General features: G+C 37.1%; 1 protein-coding gene across 3 annotated transcripts in view; it reads right to left on the bottom strand.

The window, feature by feature from the left end:
- Positions 1 to 893: 893 nt before the first annotated feature.
- The window catches only part of CUL3 (cullin 3), an 86,886-nt gene continuing 63,963 nt past the window's right edge, over positions 894 to 23,816 (bottom strand). For all 3 annotated transcript variants that reach the window (XM_028511056.2, XM_028511057.2, XM_036022790.1), the window contains 8 exons: positions 22,899 to 23,069; positions 22,209 to 22,316; positions 18,915 to 19,039; positions 18,190 to 18,286; positions 16,465 to 16,599; positions 10,254 to 10,440; positions 5,833 to 5,978; positions 894 to 3,429 (listed from right to left, as the gene is read on the bottom strand). In XM_028511056.2, the coding sequence (XP_028366857.1) occupies positions 3,298 to 3,429; positions 5,833 to 5,978; positions 10,254 to 10,440; positions 16,465 to 16,599; positions 18,190 to 18,286; positions 18,915 to 19,039; positions 22,209 to 22,316; positions 22,899 to 23,069 (1,101 nt within the window). In that variant the 3' untranslated portion in view covers positions 894 to 3,297. The remainder of the gene's footprint in view (positions 3,430 to 5,832; positions 5,979 to 10,253; positions 10,441 to 16,464; positions 16,600 to 18,189; positions 18,287 to 18,914; positions 19,040 to 22,208; positions 22,317 to 22,898; positions 23,070 to 23,816) is intronic.

Genomic DNA, 23,816 nt, shown 5'->3' with positions numbered 1-23,816 from the left:
AGATTTACTGAGTGCCTCCGCCCACCACATGCCAGACATTGTGCTGAGGCATTTAAGTATCACAGCTGCAGAAAGAATTTTGAGAGAATTCTGATTTATCCCCACACTGCAAGAATTCTTGTATCAAGTTTTGGGTATTATCTGGACGGTACGTTCTTACCTGGGTACTGAAATTTGACAATTTCATTAAGTTATGAGGGCACAGAACATCAACAGCGCTTTACCACGGCAAGGATCCTTACTGAGAAGGCGCATCAGCAGCTTGGGGGCCTGGGAGTGGAACATGTCTGGTACATGCTGCTGCACAGGCGATTCTAACACATCCTTTAGAGAGACGTGCATCCCTTCCCCCGCCCTTTTAAAATTCACCAACATAAAGAATCCTTGCAATCACCACATTTTATTTTGTGAGGCTGTGTTCCCTAATTGCAACGAATTTTCAATCTTTAAATAACTGTGTAACAATTCAAAGTAAACACTGTCCTGGACTTAATGATATCAGAGCATTACAATTTAACAAGTGAACAAAGGTTACATCATTTTTGCAGTTGGAAAACTACTATCCACCCTCCTTAAATTTCTTCAAGTATAAGTCACCAAAATGTATTCACATCAACAGGATTAAATAAATGTTTCAAATGCATTATTCTTTGAAATTAAGACATTAAGAAACTGAGAAAAAAAAAATTGCCCTGACCCGCATGGCTCAGTGGGGTTGGGCACCGTTCTGCAAAGCAACAGGTCGCTGTTCAATTCCCTGCCAGGGCACATGTCTGGGTTGTGGGCCAGGTCCCTGGGTTGGGGATGTGTGAGAGGCAACTGATCGGTGTTTCTCTCCCTCTCTTTTCTCCCTTCCTTCCCCTCTCTCTGAAAATAAATACAATCTTAAAAAGAAAAAAAACTGAAAATAGCATGAATGACTTCTTGCTAAAAAGAAAGCAATGTCAAAACAGATTACAAGCCTAAGTAATACTTATGAGCTAAAACATACGCGTGTGAGGTGACCCCACTGCTTCTCAACGCGTCATTCTTGACTGCCATCGAGAGCAACGCACCTCGGCGCGAACGGTTGAGTTCGCCAACCAGTCCACTCAACTGCGAGTCAAATGTTTTCATTTACACAGAAGCATTTTGAAGCATAAATATGAAACTTGTGCTCCAAAACTGACAGGTATGTTTCTAAACTCTAGATTTGATCTGTATGTCCACACTTGAGACAATGACATAAATTTCAATTTACTGACTTTTAATATTTTAAACTAGCACTTAACTTTTTCTTTTAATGTCTCATTTAGATTTCAAGTGAGGTTTTTACATTCTTCATATTTATTAATGTGACAACTGAGTTATTCTAATTCCCAGGGTGTTACCACGTTAAGTGGGAATTGAGAGCAATAAAATAATTCTGAAATCCAAAATACCAGTGTCTTCCTGTAGATTTCTAACACAGAAATTTCAATCACATAAAAATAAGAAAGTGAAAACCTTCAGCTTTCACATCACGCCTGACCTCTTATCACTTGAGTCTGATGAAAATAACCTGAGACTGATGTTCGTGACAGTTTCCATTTGTATCTTAGTTGCATCGTGTGCAAGTGGAAAACGCAGGCTGAGAGCATACCGTTTGTAATTCTACAGTACGAATGAAGACAAAAACTCAATGCGGTAAGAGCGTATCTGCAAGTCTAGAAGGAAAATTATAACCCAAGACGCAGGGGGGAAAAGATTTATATGGAGTTTTTAATCCATATTAGAATTCAATTGTTGTAACTTGACCATAAACTGAAACAGAAACCATCTTCTGAGACATACATTCTAATAAAGGTATCAACAGTACTGATAGTCAACGAAGGGTTGGTTATTTGAACTTCTTAGTAACATATCATTTCTCTATCCAATAGAAATCTATAGTGGTTTGCCCCAATTACATATCTGAAACAATGTCTTACGAAAACAAATGAAACAAAATTAAATAAAGTTGAAGATAAAAATACTCTGAAGGTATTAAAAATAAAGCAAACTATAATCCTTGGCAGATCAATCAGGTAAAAAACATTGGTGGAAGTTGGAAGCACAGGATAACCGAGACAATCTTCAGCACAAAGCACATCTTTAAAAACATGAAACGATACTCTTTGGAGGACAATAGTTAAATATCCAAGAATCATCAGGTTTGAAAAATATTGCTTAATCACTTTCCAAAACACGGTTAGCTGCAAGAACTGAAGATCTTGTTAAAAAATATCAAGATAATCATATTTATTGCATCTTTAAAATGCATTTCCAAACAGAAAATTAACATGCACCCTAGCTTCACCAAAATATATATATTTAAGAGAGGGGAACCTACAATATTTTATAAACAAAGTGTAGACCATATGTGCTTTTCAAAGGGGCTGAATTAAATATAACCAGCTGCCAATGTTGTGCTCTGACATACTTGAATTAGTGGGTATGTGTATGCTAAATTCATTTATTTTTGTCAACAATAAATGAAATAAAAACACTGCCCTATACAATCCACTATTAGCAGTGAGTACAACAGCAAAAAATTATTGTACAATTTATACATACTAAAATATTTTCTTTCTCTAGTGATAATGCAGAACAAAACCTAATTATTATGAGAGTTAATTTGGGAAATCTCAAATTACAATAGGGAAAAACCAAATCAGGGTGTGTACTGAGCCCAAAACAAAGGTTCCTGGTCATAAGGCTGTAAGATCAGTAAGTGCAAGTGGTAGAATAAAGCATGCTCAAATTGTATGCTTGGGTCTTTGTCTATTTATCGAACCTTTAAATTAAACGAGCCTAGCTAAAGAAATGCCTTAAGCAGAGCAAGATAATTGGGAATCATGTCATTTCGTTTACCATTTCCGTTACCCCACTTATACAATGCGCAAAGTGCTAAGCAACACTACAAAACACATTTACATCAACACTGAAGACCTGGGGAAATGAAATCCAACAATTTTATTTTAATGAGCTGCATTTTCTAAATTTTTGTTTTATTTTTTTTCCTGTTTTCATACAGTATTGAAAACAAAACGCGGCACATTCACATTTTCCCGAGGAGATGTAAAGATGATCTCTACAGGGGTAAACGTTGTAAAGCCTGAAGCTCAATCAACTGATGTTGAAAACTCTCAAAGGGAGTAAAGGCTTGATCTGAATGGTCTAGAACATGTAATTTAATAGAAGAGATGGTCGTCTTAATATTTAATGATTTAAAAGAACTTCCCAGTCCATGCGAAGGGTACAGTCAGTCCAAGAATAAATCAAATTTCTGAATGCATTTTATGCTACATATGTGTATACTTTGCGATCTTCAGGTGTTCGTGCCAAGTATTCTCTCTCAATAAGTCCTTCAATACGCTTCTTAATAACGACTGGACTTGGTAAGAATCGAGCCTTTAACTGCTGAGTTACCTAAAACAGAAGGTTAAAACAAAAACTATTATTCACCAGCAAATTCTAAAAATATGTTAACATTTCCATACTAACACAAAAATCTGTCCCTCTGAATAGTGCCATTTTAAGACTCAGATCAAACTTTACCAAGTTGATTACCCAAGTTGAAAATGCCGGAAGTTTTAAAAGGTTTTATTTGAAGACGTAATGCATGGTTAAAACACGCCTCCTCACATCAGCAGGTGAACACTAGAGTGGATTACGATTGTTTGGAATGTATCAGTATGAGTGTATACTAATTACACGTTTTGACTTTGGGGTGTCCCCCACTTCACCGAATCTGGGGAGCACAGCATGATGTGTGTAAGAGCAAACTGTGGACGCCAACTGCCTGGACTCAAAGCCACTCGCCCACTCCCTGGCTGCTCTAGGACTCCGGGGAAGTTATGCAGCCTCATCAAGCTGCTGTGTGTACTAAATGACTTAACAGACGGGATGCTTTATAACAGTGCCCAGTGCACACAGTAAGTGCTACAGTTGCCATCCTTTCCTCCAACTGTCAGGATTCTAAGTATTGTGACATCAGTTATAAGAAGACAGTAACTAAGGCAGCAGCCAAAGCCTGACTGTGCACTATGTATAGGTCATTTCATGTATTAATTTATTTAGTGCTCTTAGCCCCATAAAAGAGGCTGTCTAACTTTTTCAAATGAGGATAATACGCCAGAGCAGAAAACCGACATCAACACAGTAGAGAGAGCCAGCAGTCAGAGATGAGAATCTACACCTTGCTGCCCTAAGCCCACGTTCTCCCCATGAGTCACAGCCCCTCTCGCAGCGCGTCCATCCGCAAGCCTGCGTTTCCTTTCCTTTTCTTTAGCTCATTTTCCAAGGCCACAACAAACTGAAAATTCTTTGAAGTCTGACACTCCAGCACTCCACCCTCCAACTAAAACCTACCATCCTTCTAGTATTATCATCCCAATGTCAACAAACTTGTTCTCAACCCACCTGAGACTTCTAATCCTCCGACCCCTTCTTCTAGGCTAGGAATAACTTTTGATGACAGCAGGCTGTGCACAAGGATCATTTCAGCACACACTCAACAGTGCCCACAACTCCCAGATTCCTGTCTCTATCCCGTAAACACCCTTTCTACATTCCTGACATCATTCAGAATCTACTACTGAGCTCCCTGCTGAGTAACCGAGTAAAGCTGTGGTTTGTCATACCCTGCACGCAGACCAGGAGTCAGCAAGCTGCACCCACAGGCCCAATACACCCCCACTGCCTGTTTTCTTAATTCTTACTAGAACACACTGCCAACTCACTCGTTATCTATGGCTACTTCCATGCTACAAATGGTTATAAAAACAACCCACCCACCCCATCCCTATCTGCCAGTCTCTAAAAGAGACTGTTAACAAAAATTACAATCTTAGCCAAAATGCCCAGAAGCGATACACAAATTCATAGTACTCAAGTTCAGCAAGTTTCTGAGGACAGTAACTTCGCATCCTGTTTTACATAGGGAGAAGAGGCTATTTCAGTTTGAAAGTCCTCCAACTCCCACCACCTGACACATTCAGTCATATCTGTGTCCATCCCTTGCTAACACGCACCCTGCCCCATGCCCTGGATTCTCTGAAGAAGAATGTTCAGTAACATCCCTGTGAACACACCTACCACCCTCCTGCACCCTCTCTGTACAGCCCTCTTGTCATTCCCCTCACTTTGGTACCTCAATCACCCCCTCATTTCCTCTTCTCCCCTTCTGTTTTTAAGCATTCATTGTTTATCCTCAGTATATAAACACGCTCAGTATCTTCCCTTCTAGGAGTATGAAGTCCAGAGCCCCTCCACTCGACCCTCAGTCCCGCAGCGCTGCTCTCAGCCTCTTCCCATGCACCGACGCCACGGAGCACACGCCGCTCTCACGCTGCACCTCCATTCCCTTCTCAAGGCACTGCCATCGAAACCCACTCGTACCAGCCCAGCAAAGTGCCCGGGAAACTAACCAGCCACCTAACTGCCCACACGTCTTTAATTATTTATTTTATTTGGTTTTTCCATGATTTTTGAATTTGCAGCATGTAAACACTCAATAAATGTTAACAATTATCTTTAGACAATAAGGTCGTTTTACACAAAGGTATTAAATAGCACTGAAAACTTTGTTTATTCTTCCTGTGACAATATTCTAGGATTTTCATTACAAACATATTTTTAAAGTATGCACCTATTTCGATGTACTGCTATGTTTAAATTATCATAGCAGTATTGTCATGCTTTTAATAAGTATCACCTGACTGTAGTTTCCTAATTTTAAAATTGTATCTTAAATCAGCCGAATACAGCACCGCCCTAAATCCCCACCGCTAAGCTGCCCGTCCCACACTCGCGCACTGCCAGTGCCCTCACCTCTGCCACTAGCACGTTGTGCTGCATCTTCTTTCTAGATTTCATTATCCGCACGATGGCCGCTTCTATCTCGTGTTTTCTGTCGTCGTCTACTTTCTGTCTTGTTTCTTTCCTTTCTGGGTCAGACTCACCTTGTTTGGCAGCAACTAAAAGAGAAAGACACTTATGTGATTATCATGTAATTTCAAATGTAATGGGAAAAAAATGTGGTTTATAAACAGTACAAATTAGTAATGTCCACTGGGAAAAACCAATTTCAACCTAAGTCTACATATATACTCATTCCAAGTAAACATCCAAGAAGTGCCTAATTCAGTGTTTAATAAATATTTAGCGCCCTGGCTGGAGTAGCTCAGTGGATTGAGTGCGGGCTGCAAACCAAAGTGTCGCAGGTTCAATTCCCAGTCAGGGCACATGCCTGGGTTGCAGGCCACGGCCCCCAGCAACCGCACATTGATGTTTCTCTCTCTCTTTCTCCCTCCCTTCCCTCTCTAAAAATAAATAAATAAAATCTTAAAAAAAAGTTTAAGTAACAAGCAGCGACATAAAAATTCTGCAATTCTAAGTTATTCCTTTTAAATACTAGGTATTTGTTTTTATAGAGAGTATAGTAAAAGAGATGATATTCTTATTTTTATAGAATGATTCTTTTCTTGAAAAAGAAAGGTAGCTAAATAGATGATTATTTATTAGTCAGTTTCGTTGCTTGTGAGTTCAGCAGGTCAACTACTATTTCACCACCTCAAGGCTAGGTTAAACCTCGCCACAAGTATCTCAGGTAAACAAATACCTGATATCTTACCAATTCAAAATGTGGCTCTACTGTCTGCCTAACGCTTAAAGAGGAAGGTAGGGCATGTACTGCTGAGATTTAGTTTGGTCAATAAATAACTAGAAAGTATCGCTAGAATGTCAATTAAGCAAACTCTGTAACAATTCATTTATTTGTACCTCTCACCAGTTATCTAACAATTTCTTGTTATATATCTTATTACCTTATTTATTTCACAATCCCACTGTCACTAAGTACACTATATTCTAATCTTTAGGAGAAGTCTTACTGTTACTTTCTATAGACTTCCAATTCAATTGCTAAGGAATTAAATATAGAAGTTTCTTTCTCCTGCAACCTTGCTCTAATTGAAGAGGAAGAGAAAGAAGAGTGGTAACTAAATTTTGGTTTACTGGTTAGCAGAAGTTGGAAAACCACAAAGAGCCACACGGGACCCTGCTGCCTCAGGCGTGGGCACCCCCGAGAGACAGCAGGCTGCACGATTTATAAGACCATCCCAGGGAAATGATCCACCTAGCTGTTTCTCACTACAATCCCTTGGTTAAGAATTCTGCTTTCAGTGTCTTCCCAATTTAATCCATCTTAAAAAAGATTAGATTCAAATGGTCTGCTGAGACAGAATAATGTTATTCCTCAAAAAACTCAATGTCATTAAAAGAGACAGGCATTGCTTTAAATCAATTTAATGTGAAAAACTTGATTGAATCCTGGATTCAAAAAGTAAGGTATGAAAGGCATTTCTGATACAACTGCAGACATACAAACACAGGCGGTATGTAGTTGTATGATGTTACTAATTTTATCAGGTTTGAACTATTATTACAATTATGGGGGAAATATCTTGTTCTAAGGATATATGTTTGCTGAAGTATTTGGAGAGAAGTGTTACGACGTTTGCAAATGAATTTTAAAATGCTGTAGCACATATATACCTGGATGGGGGGAGAGGGGAAGGACGGAGGCAAGGGTGCCCAAGCAAGTGGGGCAAATCCTTAGTGACCTGTAAATACATGTGATGACAATGTCCACTGTGTTTTCACCTTTTCTGCAGATCTGAAAATATTTTTTAAAAAGAGATAGAGGGAAAGAAATATTTTAAACAACCCATTTGATTCATCTAGATTGGTCACCTAAATAGGTATACTCCAAAGTAAATGTGAAGACTGCGGCGATACAAACTGAACCATGACTTGGTAAAACCACGAGGGCAGGGCTGACTCCTAGAGCCCAGCGCAACGCTCTGCACTCGAAAAGCACAACGAAGGTGTCTGCTGGTGTGAGAGGGCACCCGCGCATATGGACGTAAGCGGGGAACGGAGGCAGAAGGCGAGTGGCGGTGGTGGGAGAATCTACCAACCATGGAAACTGCTGCAAATTACGACAAATCTAGTTCTTTCCAAAGGTTGTATTAGGTAGTATTTTTAACCTCTTTGCTTAAATTTCTATTATACACTACAGTAAAAAGCAGCATAAATAGGTATGGCCAGAATTTCTGAGTGCATATTTGATTATGATTCTAAGTATTTAATATCAATAGGTATTTTGACAACTTAAGAAAACCTATGTGGTCAAAATACTTGTAACTGAGAGAGAAAATTTTACACAAAATACCAGCAAGAGCCAAGCTAATCTAAGTACCACTCCAAAATGAAAAATAATATTTCTTTACAGAATTTATAGCTTAAAAGAAATCCAGGAGATCATGCCAAATTTTCATCATATATAACTATATTCCTATTTTAATAAGATCTAAAACACTACACACATATAACACCAAAAATTAAAAATCCATCAACAGTTTTTTAAAGCTTTTTAAAAAAAGATTTTATTTATTTATTTATTTCTAGAGAGGGGGGAAAGGAGGGAGAAAGAGAGGGAGGAACAACAATGTGTAAGAGAAACATCTATCGCTTGCCTCTTGCATGCCCCCCAACTAGGGACCTGGCTCACAAGTGCCTTGACCAGGAATTGAACGGGCAACCTTTAAGTTCGTAAGATGGCATTCAATCCACTGAGCCATACCAGCCACGGCTATTTTTTTTGATAATAGTAATAATATTGCACAATATTATTGCTGAGCATGATAGAATCTATGATTACAAAGATATTTATTTAGGGTAAAGCAGCATGAGACTAAGAAATTCAGATTTATGTCATCATACATTTTCCCCCAAATCTAGGATACAAACACCGTATTTTGCCATGTATAATGCAGATCTTTTCGCCCAGATTTTTAAGGGAAAAAAAAAAAGGATGCACATTATACATGGGTAGTGCCTAAAAAACCTTTTATCTGTTCTTACGTTTTGTAATTATTTTCAAGTAAAGTAAAGTAAAATTTCTTATACTGTAGTATGTTAAAAAAAATGTTAAAATTCCTTTATAATACAGAAAACAAGTATCTAAATATAAATAGATAAAAGACTGAATTAAAAATTGAAACCAAAGGTTGTTTTTCCTGAAAGTGTGGCCCAAAAACGTGGGTGCACATCATACACAGTAAGTCCTACAACCCCACACCTGTATCTGTCCAAAACTACAAACTCGTATGTCTCACACCAGGGGAAAAAAGACATTTTTTCCCATGACTCACTACAACAGCTCTGTTTTATTTTTAATCTACATCCGTGTCCCAAAGATATGGGGTCAATTTTGATGATGAAGATACAATGATACCGTTTTCAACGATGGAACAGTGTAGTCAAGGCTTTAACAGCAGTACAGCACCAGCTTCACAAAGCGCACGGCTCCAATCAGGGTCAAAAAGGGAAACATAAGTGTGTCTACTGTGTTCTTGAATCAATGTGCTCTGGCAACTGACTGTATATTCAGCATTAAAATAATTTTTAAAAGACTATCTTTTACTAACATACAACATAAATACAATTTTTTAAGTAAAAAAACTGCAGTCACTATCTTACCTTATTTTAAAAATAGTTTTACCACAAGACATATCTGCTATAATAAACAAATCAGTACTGGCAAACTTTCTAATACCAGTTTTAAGACCAAGTTTAAAACTACATTAGCGTTTAAGTGTCAACAAAGGTGGAGCGCCTTTTTTCTCTCTAAATGCACAGAAAACACACATCTTACATCATGTTAAATATATAATAAATAGAATGTTTATTAACTTTGTTAATAAAGGTTGTACTAAAAATTGTTCACAACAGGGACACTTATATGTTTTAAAGAAAGAAAATAGGAGTTTTAAGATTTTCAAACTTAAAAATATTCATCAAAATATAAATAGTTGCATCTAAGATCAAACTTTAGATAATTCCCAATTTTGAAAAATGTATAAATCAGTTTTAAAGGCAAACGTCCACTATCATTAGTTAACCAGATAAAAAGAGTCACTTTATAAATAGCAGCATGTGGATAAAATTGTACTCCATGCATTAAAACCTATGGAAATAAGTAACACATTCGCCATGCCGCATTACTTTTTAAAGTGCTTGGACTCAACTGCATTTTGACAGGAACACATATCAATAAAAGCCGTTTTATTTCTCAAGCCTATGTCTCATGCAGCACCAGAAAAGATTTTTTAAAGGATAAAAATCAAACTCATAAGAATTTTTAGAGAAAAAAATTGTAGTTTGTTTCAGGAGAAAAACTCCAGTACCTGTCTGAATCTTGACCCTGTGCAGCTTGGATGTGAACTGATCGTTGACCGTGAAGATGTGGCCATTTTCGATTTCCTTGGACTTGGGCTCCTTGGTGAGGACCCGCTGTGTGGGTTTGCCGCAGGCGAGGGACTGCAGCGCTCGAACAAGTTCTCGCTCGGGGATATCTGTTTCCTGTTGAATTTCCTGAAATGTCATCAGATGGACGTAATCATAAATAGAGGTTTGAAAGATTAAAGCATATTAATTAGTAAGTAAAACTGACCAAACAGTGGTTAGAGATGTAATTCCCTTAAAGTAATACTTCATAACCAAGAATTCCACGACTATTATGATGCTTCACTAAAATCTCACTATTCGAATAAACCAGAGAAAAACGGTGACTCAAATGACAAAATATTGAACATATATGTACTTTTTTGTTTCAGGAAATATAAGGCCTAATCTAAAAACGTCACCCAGCAGAGAATATTAGGGGCCTGTTTTAATATTTAAATAAAAAAGAAAGTGCTAATCAACATATAATTGCTACTTTTAGACATACTCTACAATCTTCCTTCCCACACTTGCAAAGGGAGTTGACACACACTGCTCTTCCGCTTAGCAACTTCGTTTGCAGAGAGAGGCAATGTAAGCTTGAACTAAGGCCTTCTATCATACAATCAGAATTTACAGTCCAAGTTGACCATATCTATTGTCTCTATGACCAAATAAAAAAATCAAATAGCTGGCAATTAACACTAAATATGAGAAGCAATCTGTTTTCAAGTGCAGGTGGTAACTGTCGCTACATATTATGAGATAAATAAAAGACAATAAAAGCAGCTCAGGGAAAAATTAATGTGTCGTTGACCCTTGAACAACGTGGGTTTGAACTACGTGGGTACACTGTACATGCTTCTCAGTAAAAACAGTCAACCCTTCACATCCGTGGCTTTCACATCCACAGACTCAACCGACCTTGCATGGGTAAGAGTATTTTTGGATTCCCAATGACCGTTTTACAATCGTGTCTGAATCTAGGGATGGATGCAAGGGGCCAATGACTGTAGAGTTAAAAGTTCTATGTGGATTTTCAACTGACTGTGTGCAGGTACTGGGACCCTACATTCTACCTTATTTAGGGGTCAACTGGATAACTTTTAAATTCATTATAATCTTATGTCAGTGGGACAATAGATAATTGTACACAGATATGGTTTAGTCCCTACACAACTAGATGGATGTATGATGCAACAAGTCTGCACACAGGGTTACATTATTTTGATTCACTGTATACAGCTGTTTCTTTCTCAAAAGTAGCACAGTAAGGTGGGTATGAAGACGGTTATGCTCGGATTATGTAACTAACATGAGAGGGTCAGCCTGCTTTTCACAAGAGTCTGTGAGCAAGTGTAGTTTTTTTCTAAGTGACTGTCTGGTTAAGTGAGGATTCAGAGAAATGTGAATTTTAGTGATGATGTATATTCATATGCTTGAAATGATCTCTGGTTATGTCCACCTATTTTAGGCGTTGCAAATATTATACATGTTAACCCCAGTGAATTAAACAGGTGTTGTTATTAGAATGTTGATTATAATTATTATATAGAGACGCTAAAATGGACTTATTTATATATTTTATTGCTTAATTATATTCAAAGAACTAGAAATAGTCTTAGGTGATAGCACAATTGCAGATCATCACCAGAGATAACCACTGCAATCCAATATGTATTCTTCTATGTCTTTTTTCTGTACAGCTACATACATACACATGAATAGAAACACACATATACATGTATGCACATGAACATGCCATCTATGTAAGTATTACTGTTAAATATAAGTGGGACCACACCGTATGAATTCTCCTACTAATTTCTTGGAGATTTTCCATGTCATCAGAGAGTTTAAAGCTACAGGGAATTCCATAGTACTGCTCTAACATGATATAAATGAAGATTGAGACTGTACTTGATTTTGTGAACCATGCATTTCATACAAAAGCCAGGTTTTCCGAAGCATATTTCCAGATGTGTACTTGGTTTCTCTAAGTTATAATTATATCTGACAAAGTACCTTTCAAGTTGCTTAACTGTCTATCTTTATCACAGTCTAAGGGTAACCATTCTCTCTACCCTCAATTTTCTTTTTGTCTTGTCCATCTGTTGGGGGGCTAAAAACTGGGAGCAGTAGTAAAGGTAGGTATCCTAACTTGTTTCTGACTTTAATGGCAAGATCGCTAATATTTTAATACTAACTGCTGCTTGCTTAGGTCTCCCACTGGATACACCCTGAAGATACTGAGGACAGGTATTTCATTCCATTCTTAGGTGGCCAAGAGTCCCTCCATCCTGGATTGTAAGGGATGGGGACTGACTTTTATCAAGTGTTTTCTGTCCACCTGTAGAAATCATTCACTGATTTTCTCCTTGAAGTGGTATCTGGCAATACAAGTGGTCAGTAAATTATTCTTGTTGTTGTCATTATTACAAAATCTCGTAACTATTTGTTGTTAAATTCCTTCTTTGTACTCTAGGGGTAAGTTCTATTTGGACAGTAAGTTACTTTCTCAACATACTGCTGAACTTGAGTGTGCTTTTAGGTTGGATAACAGACCCGTCTTTTTCTGTTGCCATGGTTTCCGGGCTCAACTCTGCCCTAAGGCTTCAGATGCTTCCCAGGATGTGTATTCTGCTTTTGGGGTTCAAGTTCCCTCTGTACAGCTTTCATTTTAATTTGCTAATTGTGTTATTCAGTTGTCTTATTGTCTGTCAGTCAGTACATGTGAGGAATTTTTATGATGGTGAAATTTTCTGCTTATAGTTCCAACCATTTTCTTTTATATATTATGGTTATATCACTAATTGTTAGTAGCTTCTTCATAAAATATTATCACTGTTGTCTAATGGCTTGCTATTTAAATTCTACTGACATTAATTTTGCTATTGTCCACAATTTGGTTTTATTATTTCAGACTTACTCACAGAAAAATTTTCAAGTATAATAAAGAACATTTAGAAAATGTGTATTAATACCCATAGCTCTTTCAAAAACCAAATGCTAACTACAAAGCCGAAGGTATAGAATACCATTGTACAGACTTCCTTATTCTAGCTGTTCTAAACCACAATGCAGGCTTCTATTCAAAAAATATACACACACACAAGAAGAGGAAAAAGCCACAGCAGCCTGACTTCTATGAATTAAATGTGAAACTACAAATAAACACCACCTTTTTGTAGGTAGTTTCCAAGATGGCTCGTAATAATTTTGGTATGTTTTAACCGTGTGTGGTTCCCTCCTTGTATCAGGGCTGACTGGGGAGACCAAGAATATAAGAAGTGGCAGTATGTGGCTTCCAAGGCTAGGTCACCAAGACACTACAGGTCCTGCTTGGGTTGCTTGGATTGCCTGCTCTAAGGAGTTAGCCACCATAACTCAAGGACGTGGTAAGGCCCATGTGGAGATCTCTTACCAAAAGCCGAAAGAACTTGCCAACCACGTGGAAGGAAGCATACACCAGTAGCTTAGAAGTGTCTTTCCTAGCTCCAAACAACCAAGATGCCTGAAGCCCCAGCTGACATGTTAATGCAACCTCATGCGGTCAAGCCAGAAACCACCCAAACGAGCCTTTCCTGAATCCATAACTCACCGAAACCACGGAATATAGTAAATTGTTAGTGGTTAAGTTTTAAGATTTGTCACGTAGCACTACATAACTAATATACTATCTTACCGAACTCATAAGAAACATTCAAAATTAAAAGATCAACTTCTTTTAAAGTTACTACCTATTCTAACTTGTACAGGTAGGTGATTTCTGGGAGAGCTGGCAATAAAATGTGTGTGGCAGACTACGGAGAACCACTGGTGTATTCTGAGCAAGGACAAACTCCACGCGCCCCCGCAACGCCTCAGGTCACGACGTGACCAGCGAGAAGGCGCCGGAGTCACAGCAACAGCAGCCCTCATACGCCATTTGTACTAAGGCTTCTGATTTGTGACTTAGCTAACATTTAAAGCATGAGAGGGAATTTCTACTTTATTTTACTTTCTACCTACTGCTCATTAGCATCAATGACCCCAAACCGGTTTCAAAAGGCAAACGTTAACTTGGACCATTAAAATTACTAGCAATTCCAATAACAGCTACAGAAAATGAGTTTATGTTTTTGTTTATCTAATTATTTTGTCAGTTCTTTATAAATGAGAACTCTGAAAACCAACTCTACCATTTTCCAAGCAGCTTATTTTGCTTAAAATATATTATCCAGGACAGGTGCAGATTAAAACATCCAAGCTGTTAAAGACAATTTAATTCTACCTCTGTCTGAAAAGGCTTACAATGTCTGAGTAAGGTATTCAATATTTGCTCAGTCAACATTCTTGGGACTTGATCATTTATAACTTGTGTGTGAAAATTAAGGTTACTCCCTAGTTAAGACATACCTGGAAATATGTAAGGGCAAAAGCACTGACTTAGAAAACTCAGGTTTCAAAACATTTCTTGTAGGAATAGCACATAAAAGTGGTCATCTCTTAACTATACCCTTCACATAAACAGAAGTATGGACATGTGTATTAATATTAAAACAGGCCTAAAATTTAATCTTGCTCTTAATTTCAAACTTAATCTATTTCCTATGTTCATCTATATCTAGAAACTGGCTCTCCATTAGTATAAATAGGCAGTAACTTTAAAGCTTTTAGAAAATATTCATTATTTTAAGTTTACTAAGAATCACATGACCTTCATTTTAACTCCAACCTATTTATTTAAAGGTATATAGAGAAAGAAAAAGGGTAATAAAAAAGCCAGCATATTAAAAGGCACTGTAAAAAAAGAAAAGATGGGGAAGAAAAAATCTGATACTGTTATCAAGACAGTGTAAAATCAGCATAAGGACAAACACTGAAATCAATCAAACAAGTGAGAGAATACAGAAACAGACTCACAAACGTATGGTCAACTGCTTTTTAAAATAAAGGTGCCATGATAATCTAAAAAGAAAAGACTGTTGCTTTAGACAAATGATGCTGGAATGAACAACTAAGTATTGGCGTTTATCATTCACTGCCGTGTCGAGGTGGTCAATAATTTCTTAGGATACTGAAAGCAAGAACTATAAAAGGGAAAAACTTGGACTTTTGTCAATATTAAAAAATTCTGCTCTTGAAAACATATCACTAAAAAACTGAAAAGGCAAGTGACAGGCTGAGCAAATATTCACAGGACACATATCTGACAAAGAATTTGTATGCAGAATTTATAAAGAGCTTCCAGAAACTCAGTAAAGATATGGAAACCTCCCTAGCAAGACACATCAGTGGCACATGAACACACAAAAGATGCTCAACACCATCAGTCATCAAGGAAAGGCAAGTTAAATCCACAGTAAGATGTAATTACACATCGGTTAAAATGGCTAATGTTAAAAAGATTGCTAATTCCAAATTTTGAAGACTATGTGAGGAGCTGGACTCGCTTACACTGCGAGCAGGAATGAAAAGTGGCACAATCACTTTGGAACACAGTTTGGTAGTTTCTTAAAAAGTTAAATATACATCCCTGTTTTTAACAGCCTCAATCTGGCAACTCAAATGCCCATCAACAGAAAATGTAGTACGTCCACAGAGTATCACTCTGCAATAAAAAGGAATGAACTACCGTAACTATACTTGGAATAACATGGATTAATCTAAGAAACACTGTGCTATGTAAAAGAAGCACTCCAAAAGCATTATGTATTGTATTCCATTCATGGAAAACACTATAAAGGCAAAACTAACCCATGGTGATACAGAGCAAATCACTGGCTGCCTGGGTATGGGTACAAAGGGAGGGAATTGACTGCACAGGAGTATAAAAAATTTGGAGAATAATATTCTATAGATTGTGTTGGCAGTTGTACAGGTATACACATCTGTTAAAATTCCATCAAAATATGCACTTAAATGGGGTATGTTTGACCACATAAAACTCATACTTCAATAAAGTTGATTAAAAAAAGCCAAATGAAATGTGACCCAACAAGTATATGATTAGTTCCAGATATCTAATTTTATGCTGTTTTCTCTAATGCTACTCAAAGGTTACTCAAATAGTAGAAAAAATAATAATCCTCAAGTAATAATGACTCTAAAGGTTACTCAAATAAGACAGACTCAAGTAACATGTGAGAGCTAGAAATACAACTGGTTAAAATGTACACAGCCAACCCGTACCTCAAACGTGTATTTCTCTCTGTTATTAAAGAGCATTAATATGGTCATCTGGAAGGTGGAGACTTGCAGTATGTGCTTCCGTGTGTTGGAGCCAGTGACTTGTGCCCCTCCAACACCAACTTCAGATCCATCTTCCTGTTTCATTGTTTTCAAAAACATAAAGTAGATATCATTATCTCTTGGTAACTTTCACAGTATGCTTGAGAAATAACCCTTTATGAAACTACAAAATTTATTGCTATATAAAAAGAAAATGTTATTTAAAAGTGTATATGCCTGTATATATGTGTGTGTATGTAAACACACAATAATTAAAGCTGAGTTCTTCAGTATCCTTGACCTTCCCATTTACACTTAAATACAGGGTGGAGCAAAAGTAGGTATACAGTTATGAGTACGTGAAACACAACGTTTATTCTTGTATTATTATTTATCAATTATTGTGCTATTTTCTGTCTAAAAACCTGTAAAACCTACTTTTCCCCGCTCTGTATACAATAGTTTCTAATATTATTCAATTAGATATAAAAATCAGAATATACGTAGCCATTTTCAACAATATTAAAAAAAAACTTTGGTTATAATGGTATCATACAAAACTACTAAAATTCTAATTACAATACAGAATGAAACAGTTATTTGCTGCCTACATGACAACTTACATATTATTTTTTTAATGTTTTGATAGAAGCCTTTTATTACTTTTCTATTTTAAGGCAAATGACCCTGATTTGAGTTATACCAAGCAATGAAGGTATTCTAAATCTCACAATTTTAGATATAAAAGAAGGTATTCTAAATCTCACAATTTTCCTTCCTTAAAAAAAAAAAAAAATCCCCACCCAAGAATTTTGGAGGGGGAGGGGGTAGGGAGAAGGAGGGGAAGGGCAAGGGAGTAAGGGAGGGGAGGGGAAGGGGGAGAAGGAGAAACATCTATTGGTTGCCTCCCATATGTACCTTCTGGTGTATGGGATGATGCTCCAACCAACTAAGCCACCCAGCCAGCGTGCGATTGCATTTTTTTTTTTTAAACAAAAGCAATCCACTAGCATAGTGTTCATTTTATTTTATTTTTCTCTTAAAAAATGTTTGACTATCTTTTTTAATTAAATATTTTACTGTTATTCTGTTACAGTTGCCCCAATCTCCCCCTCTTTGCTCTCCTCCTCCCAGCCCACCCCCGCTCCCACAGTCTCCCCACTCCTGCGGCCCATGCCCAGGTTCCTTCATACGTGTTCCTTGCTTAGTCCCTTGCTTGTTTCAAATAATCACTTTACTAACATTTTGTATATCTCACAAATCTAAAGTGATAATGTTTCCAGTTCTGACTACTGACAAATAGTAAGGATTACAGGAGACTGAGAATTTCGAAAAGGAACTCACAGCTCTGCATGCCCTCAAATCAACTTAAATTTTATTTTATGCAATACAGTCTCAAGACTGATCTTATAGATAAAGTATGTAATTGTTATTATTACTTACTCCTTAAGAAAGGATACTAGTATAATCTTCATATTGTCAAATGAAGGTATTTAGCAACTAAGAGAATATAGGTAAGTAAAGCCACAGTTCTCTCTTTTCTAAGTATATGAAACAGGTAGGGAAATAAGAGAAATAAATAATTTACCCAAGTCAACAGAAATCACAAATCGATTCTACAGACTAATTTTAGGTTACTTTATATATACACACATACATATATATGCTCAAACTATCAATATTTACCTTTTTCACTGGTCCGTAGAAGGTGGCATTGAGATCTGCAGAGCCCATATGATGCTGGAGTGTGAGCTGTCGGCCACTGTGTTTCGCTAAGTAAAACCTTTGGCAAATCAAACCAGATTTTAGAGAATTAAACGATTTACATATTTGATATTATAAACTATGTGATAATAACCTTTAACAAATACATATGTAAAAGAGAGTTTAAAAAGATTAAAAGTTAAACCTTAGAAATCAAGTCCAGTTCTAATTTTTTACGTGAGGAAACAAAAATAAAAATAAAGAGAAAGGAAAGGAGGGGCACAGAGAAGCACAGACAGAGACAAACACAGACCTAAGTGAGCTAGGTACCACAAGATAAAGGCAGCGCACCAGATCATTTCTGCTGGTACCCCTTGCCCCTGGCCTGCTGCTCAGCCCCTGTGGTTAGAAGACCACCTTTCTCCATAGTAACTCAACAATCAATCAGTCCCAAGTCACTGGCAGACATCAACAATACAAACTATATACTCTTAACCATGCACTAACGCTGAAGGACATCAACAAAATAGTCCTCTGGAAAGAGTTTATGCAATGCACAGTAAAACCATAAAGGATAAATTCTTTTGAACAACAGGTAAAAAATGAAATATACTCATCTTCAATCAGGGACACTATAAATGCTCATATTTATTTCAATTTTGGAAAGTTATCTCTACTTAGAAATACGAAGTCTGATCTATGCTTACCTCCTAAATATCTCAAAAGCATGTCTCGGTGCCGGCGGGATGTTGCACTTCGGTGTGGCTGACTGAGTGGGCCAGTACCCTGTTGTGAGCACCCGCACCGTGAGATCGACACCGCCCAAAGACACCTGCAGGAAGGAGAAAGAGCCGTCGCCAACACTTCACGAGGACTTGGCATCTGTTCCGCACGGACACTGTGTTTGCTACCAGAGCAGTCAGGGCCATGCTCCGCATCAAGCAAATGAAACACGTATCTTCTTCAAGATCAGACTGACCAGTATTTTTCACATTTTAATTCTCCTGGTGAGTATTTATAATTATTGCTTAAGATGCTGACTTTAAAATATTGACCAGAGGACAGTTAACATGTCAGCAAAAGGTGACTGGTGTCATTGAGAAATGTCAAGTTTTGGCCCTGAAACTTTTTTAGATAAAAGGTTAAGGGGTCCTATCTGTGTCACTTTTAAAGGAAATTCTAGGGTAATATCTCTCATCTCAGCTTTTAAGTATTTTTACCATCTTAACACACAAAATATTCCCATCCCATTCACATCTGAAGTACACTGAGGAACACTGTCTTTGCATGGCGTTCACGTTCTAACAACCTCTACACAGGGCGCTAGACCCAGTTCTACACGGTAGGTACTCTATGAGTGTCTGAGTAATAGATGACATCTGAAAATATATGCCAGGATTACTGTCAGGTTAGAGATTTTCTTCTTTTTAAACAAATTATATTTTTAAGAAAATAAAAATAAAACCTATTAAAAAAGCTTCTGAAATGTGAATTTACTGGTAGTCACAGCTTGTTCTAAACCATTATTGCATTTTTATCTAACTTGAATGATTTAGTGAGAGATTTCTAAAAGGAAGAGATGAGTTCATAAAATATTGTGAGGTACTCCATACTCAGATTTCTTCACAAGTATCTACTAAATGATTACTCCAGTTTAAAGAGACCACAACTGGAAACCCTAGATGACACACAGAGGAGATGCCCGCAGCAGAGACTGCTACAAGGTAGCAGAGAAGATGAACAAGAACTGAGGAGGCTGGGAACTGCCGGTACCTGTGCAAGGAGGTGTGGGGGAGCTGGTTCCGCCCGCCCAAGTCTGCTCTCTCTTCTTTCATACACCCACACAGACTTAACCTTCGAGTCTTTTTTTTTTTTTAAATGCCACTTTTAAAAGAGGCCTTCTCTGGCCACTCTTCCCTGCTCCCCGACATATTTCCTCTATGTCTTCTATCACCAGCTAAGGTGCTATGAGTTATCTTGCTTATCATCTATTTCCCAGACTAGAAAGTAAGCTCCGTAGCAGCAGAGGATTTTCCTTTCCTCACTATTTGAAGCCACCAAGCGTTTATCCAAAGATAGCATACGACAGAGTCAAGTACAGGGAGGCAGAGGTGCCAGAAAAGTCTGTGAATAAATAGAAATATGATAGCAAGGTGGTTTTCCTGCCCCATTCACATTTTAAAAATAAGAACAGGAAAAAAATAAACAAACACTTAAATTACTTTCAGTATAATACAGAAGATTTATCTAAAAGTGAATGGAAGAGCCACTCTCTTGATATATTTCAGCAGGTCAAGAAAGTTACCCAGAATCACCTGCTTGAGGACTAGTGATATTTTAAAAGTGCTCAAAGATTTCAGAAAGTTTAGGATTTATTTGATCACTCTGTCACTTTTTCATCAAATCTTTCTAAGTAGGTTAAAGATCAGAAACAATTATAAAAAAGTAACTGCACGCAAATAATGGCCTTTCAGTAAATGGGAGCTGCAACTGAATTAGCAGATCTGTAGTTCAGAGCCTCTGGAGAAGTACTCTACTTACTATAGTTATTAGCTAATATTCTATTACACAATGAAGGATATATCTGAAAAATCAAAATGAAAGACTAGAAAATTCACAAACTTCGTAACAGAAAACAACAGGCAAACAATCTGATGAAATCATCATGTTGAACAGTCACCCCACCCCTTAAATGAAACAACTGCAGCAGAATCATCAAGAGTCAAGACTGTGATTTTCCTATCAAAAGGCCTTCAACTATCACAGGTAGTAAGACACTTAAAAAATAGTAAGGGTGCTAGACCCATCAGGAACAGTCCCTTACAGATGATTTCCGTAGTGTTTATTTAGACCAGGTTATTTCCCTAAACCTTTCAATATGTGTAAAATTAGCAGAAGGAAAAAGTAAACAGGAAAAAATTTATCATATGAAAATGTAATCATATTAATATATTAGAATTAAGTACAAATTCCTAAATAGTCGGGAAAAAACAAACAAAACCTCAAAAACCAAACCAACCCTAAGATAATCACATTATTCAGTTCTTGCCCACACAGATTTCAATATATCACACACTAGTATCCTTCCTGCTCTCAGCCATTCTCCACTGCAGGTATTATGAGGGAAATCATTATATAACTACTTACAATGCAGAGGGGCCACAAATCCCTTTGGGTGAGAATGCCTTAATATGTACTTGTCCGTTTCTACAGAATCAGCTGTTTTCACAGATTTTGTGTGTTATGAGACTGTAGGACCACAGAAGGGATAATCTAGTATTTAAATATCAAAAAATAGCTCTAATTTTTAAAAATGATTGTGACATGTCTTAATTACCAAGTGATACAAAGTCACTAGATAGAGAAAACTTTTGAAGAAAAACTGTGTAGCTCTCTAAACTTAAGGAAAAGTTAAAAAACAGTTTAAAAAAGTCAGAACTTTATTAAGTCCTCACAAACCCCCACTGGATTCCAAAGCCATACAGGTCACAGCTCATCCCTACTCTGGGAGTCGGAGTACAAACCACACTCACAGCACACTACTGTCAGTGTTCAGCTTATCCCCAGCCGATCCTGGGAATGTCAGGCCCATCTAGTATCAATTAAATATGAAGTGACAGAGACACAGCACAATGCTGGTGTAAAGTGAAAGGGCGAGAACTGTAACTCAGTAAGCCTGCCTAAGCTCAGTATTCTTTCCGCAGTCTATAGTGACTATAATAGCAGAATCATGCTATTTATCAGATTTTCAGCACATTCCTTTAAGTGGGGAGGATAAACTAAGTTTTAGAAGAATAAAAAAAATTAACATTAATAGTTAGAAAAGGAGGTTGTATGGAGAAAAATAATTTTTAGACAATATATGTTGTTTCAGACAACACATGTTGACAATAACATTTTAAAAAACGATACCCGTTCAGTTGATTTATAGATAAAAATGCCTGTTACAAAAAACTTCATATTGAAACATACACATTTAAGTAGAAATTAGAGAATTTTACCCCAGTTGCCTGTAGATGTTGCCTGAATTCATCCATGGTTGTGTTTGAGATGCTCATATCCCTAAACATTCCTTCCAGTTTTGATGTGAACTGACATCCACATTCAGTCTGGGGAGGAAACCCACAAATAGACACAAATAAATGACTGGTTTTTCTATGAGAACACACACAATGAAATAAGCCAGTCCATGTTACTGACGCCATTTCTAAATCTTCCCAATAGTTGCTCTATGACTACAGGTACCCAACTTCAGTGTGTTTAAAAATAACCAAAGATTTTAAAATGCAGATTTCAGGTCTCGAGACGTTCAGAGATTCCAACAACCTCACTGAAGCCAGGGTCCAGAACTCTGTGTTTTTAACAAGCACCTCAAGTGATACAGGAACAGGTAGTCTACGGGCCACACCTTTGTGACAGAACTCCACAGCAATATTCCCTTTACTGTTTCCTTTGTACTAATCAGACCCAGATCTCCATAAATGTACCCTGCCACACCAAAATCAATTCCAGCAAACTCTGAATGTCTGAGAACTTGAACAAATGTAAGGATAGCCTGCACAAAAAAATCCTAGCTTTATTAATTTATAAACCAGGTATTTTAAATTAATTATTTTCTAATCAGATGTTGTTGGCATTTAATCAAGTGATAAACGTTAAGTGCACATCACTGCATCTTATACACACCTTACCTTTAACTTAGAAATCATATTTTTTTCAGAGTCATCAGAAACACTTTTATTTGTGAGAAGTCTCCTTGCCAAATGTTGTTTATAATAGCGTTCAAATACATCTTTTTCTTGCATAAACCTAAAAAGGACCATTGCTTTATCCAATATCGTTTCTACTTCTTGTTCTGTTAGCTGAAAAATCAATTAAAAAGCTATTTAGTAATCCCAAAATTTTAGTTATACAAAAATAGCACTGCTGCTCAACAGTTTAAAAACAACACTGTGACAATGAACATGAATATCGAGGTGAGCCATGTCAGAAGGAGTGATTTCATTCGAGAAAGCGCCCCCTACTCCACACAGCAGCAGCACACAACTCTTACATCCTATTCTAGTGCAGCGTTAAGCAGGGGCTGAAGTACAGTTCCATGCCCTAGAGGGCTACCACTGAAATGATACATGGCTAGATTAAAGGACGACAAAGAACAGGTGAAATAAAATGGTAATGGCAAAAAAGAACATTTTGTGATGCCTTTGCGTAACTTAGGCAGGAATATACAAAGTCAAAAGACAAGATATTTTCATGTTAGCTCATTCAAAATCTAAATTGTGCAAACAGAACGGTTATAATTTGTTAGAATTTAAAGAGTAAAAAGGCCCCCTTTCCTTTATATTTTAAGTAAGGGAAAAATGATAGTGTGGCACATTATATTAAGTTTATATTAAAAATATGGAAGATTAAACAAATGTGTCTTTTTTATTGTGTTCTTGATCTTCCTTTTGCTTGTTTCTGTTATAGGAGCCTGTAAAACCTGTGGCCATTTGTTGCTTTCCCCCCTTTTGTCTCACAAATTCCAAGATGAAGTCAAAAAGACCAATTTGTGTGTGGTCACAGTATGTTTAATTTGATTTTCTATGCTACAGTTAGCTTCCAAGATC

This window comes from Phyllostomus discolor, chromosome 4 (genome assembly GCF_004126475.2).
Source record: "Phyllostomus discolor isolate MPI-MPIP mPhyDis1 chromosome 4, mPhyDis1.pri.v3, whole genome shotgun sequence".
NCBI lineage: Eukaryota > Metazoa > Chordata > Mammalia > Chiroptera > Phyllostomidae > Phyllostomus > Phyllostomus discolor.
The sequence above is the reverse complement of the archived record's forward strand: the minus strand, read 5'-3'. Positions and strand labels throughout refer to the sequence as shown.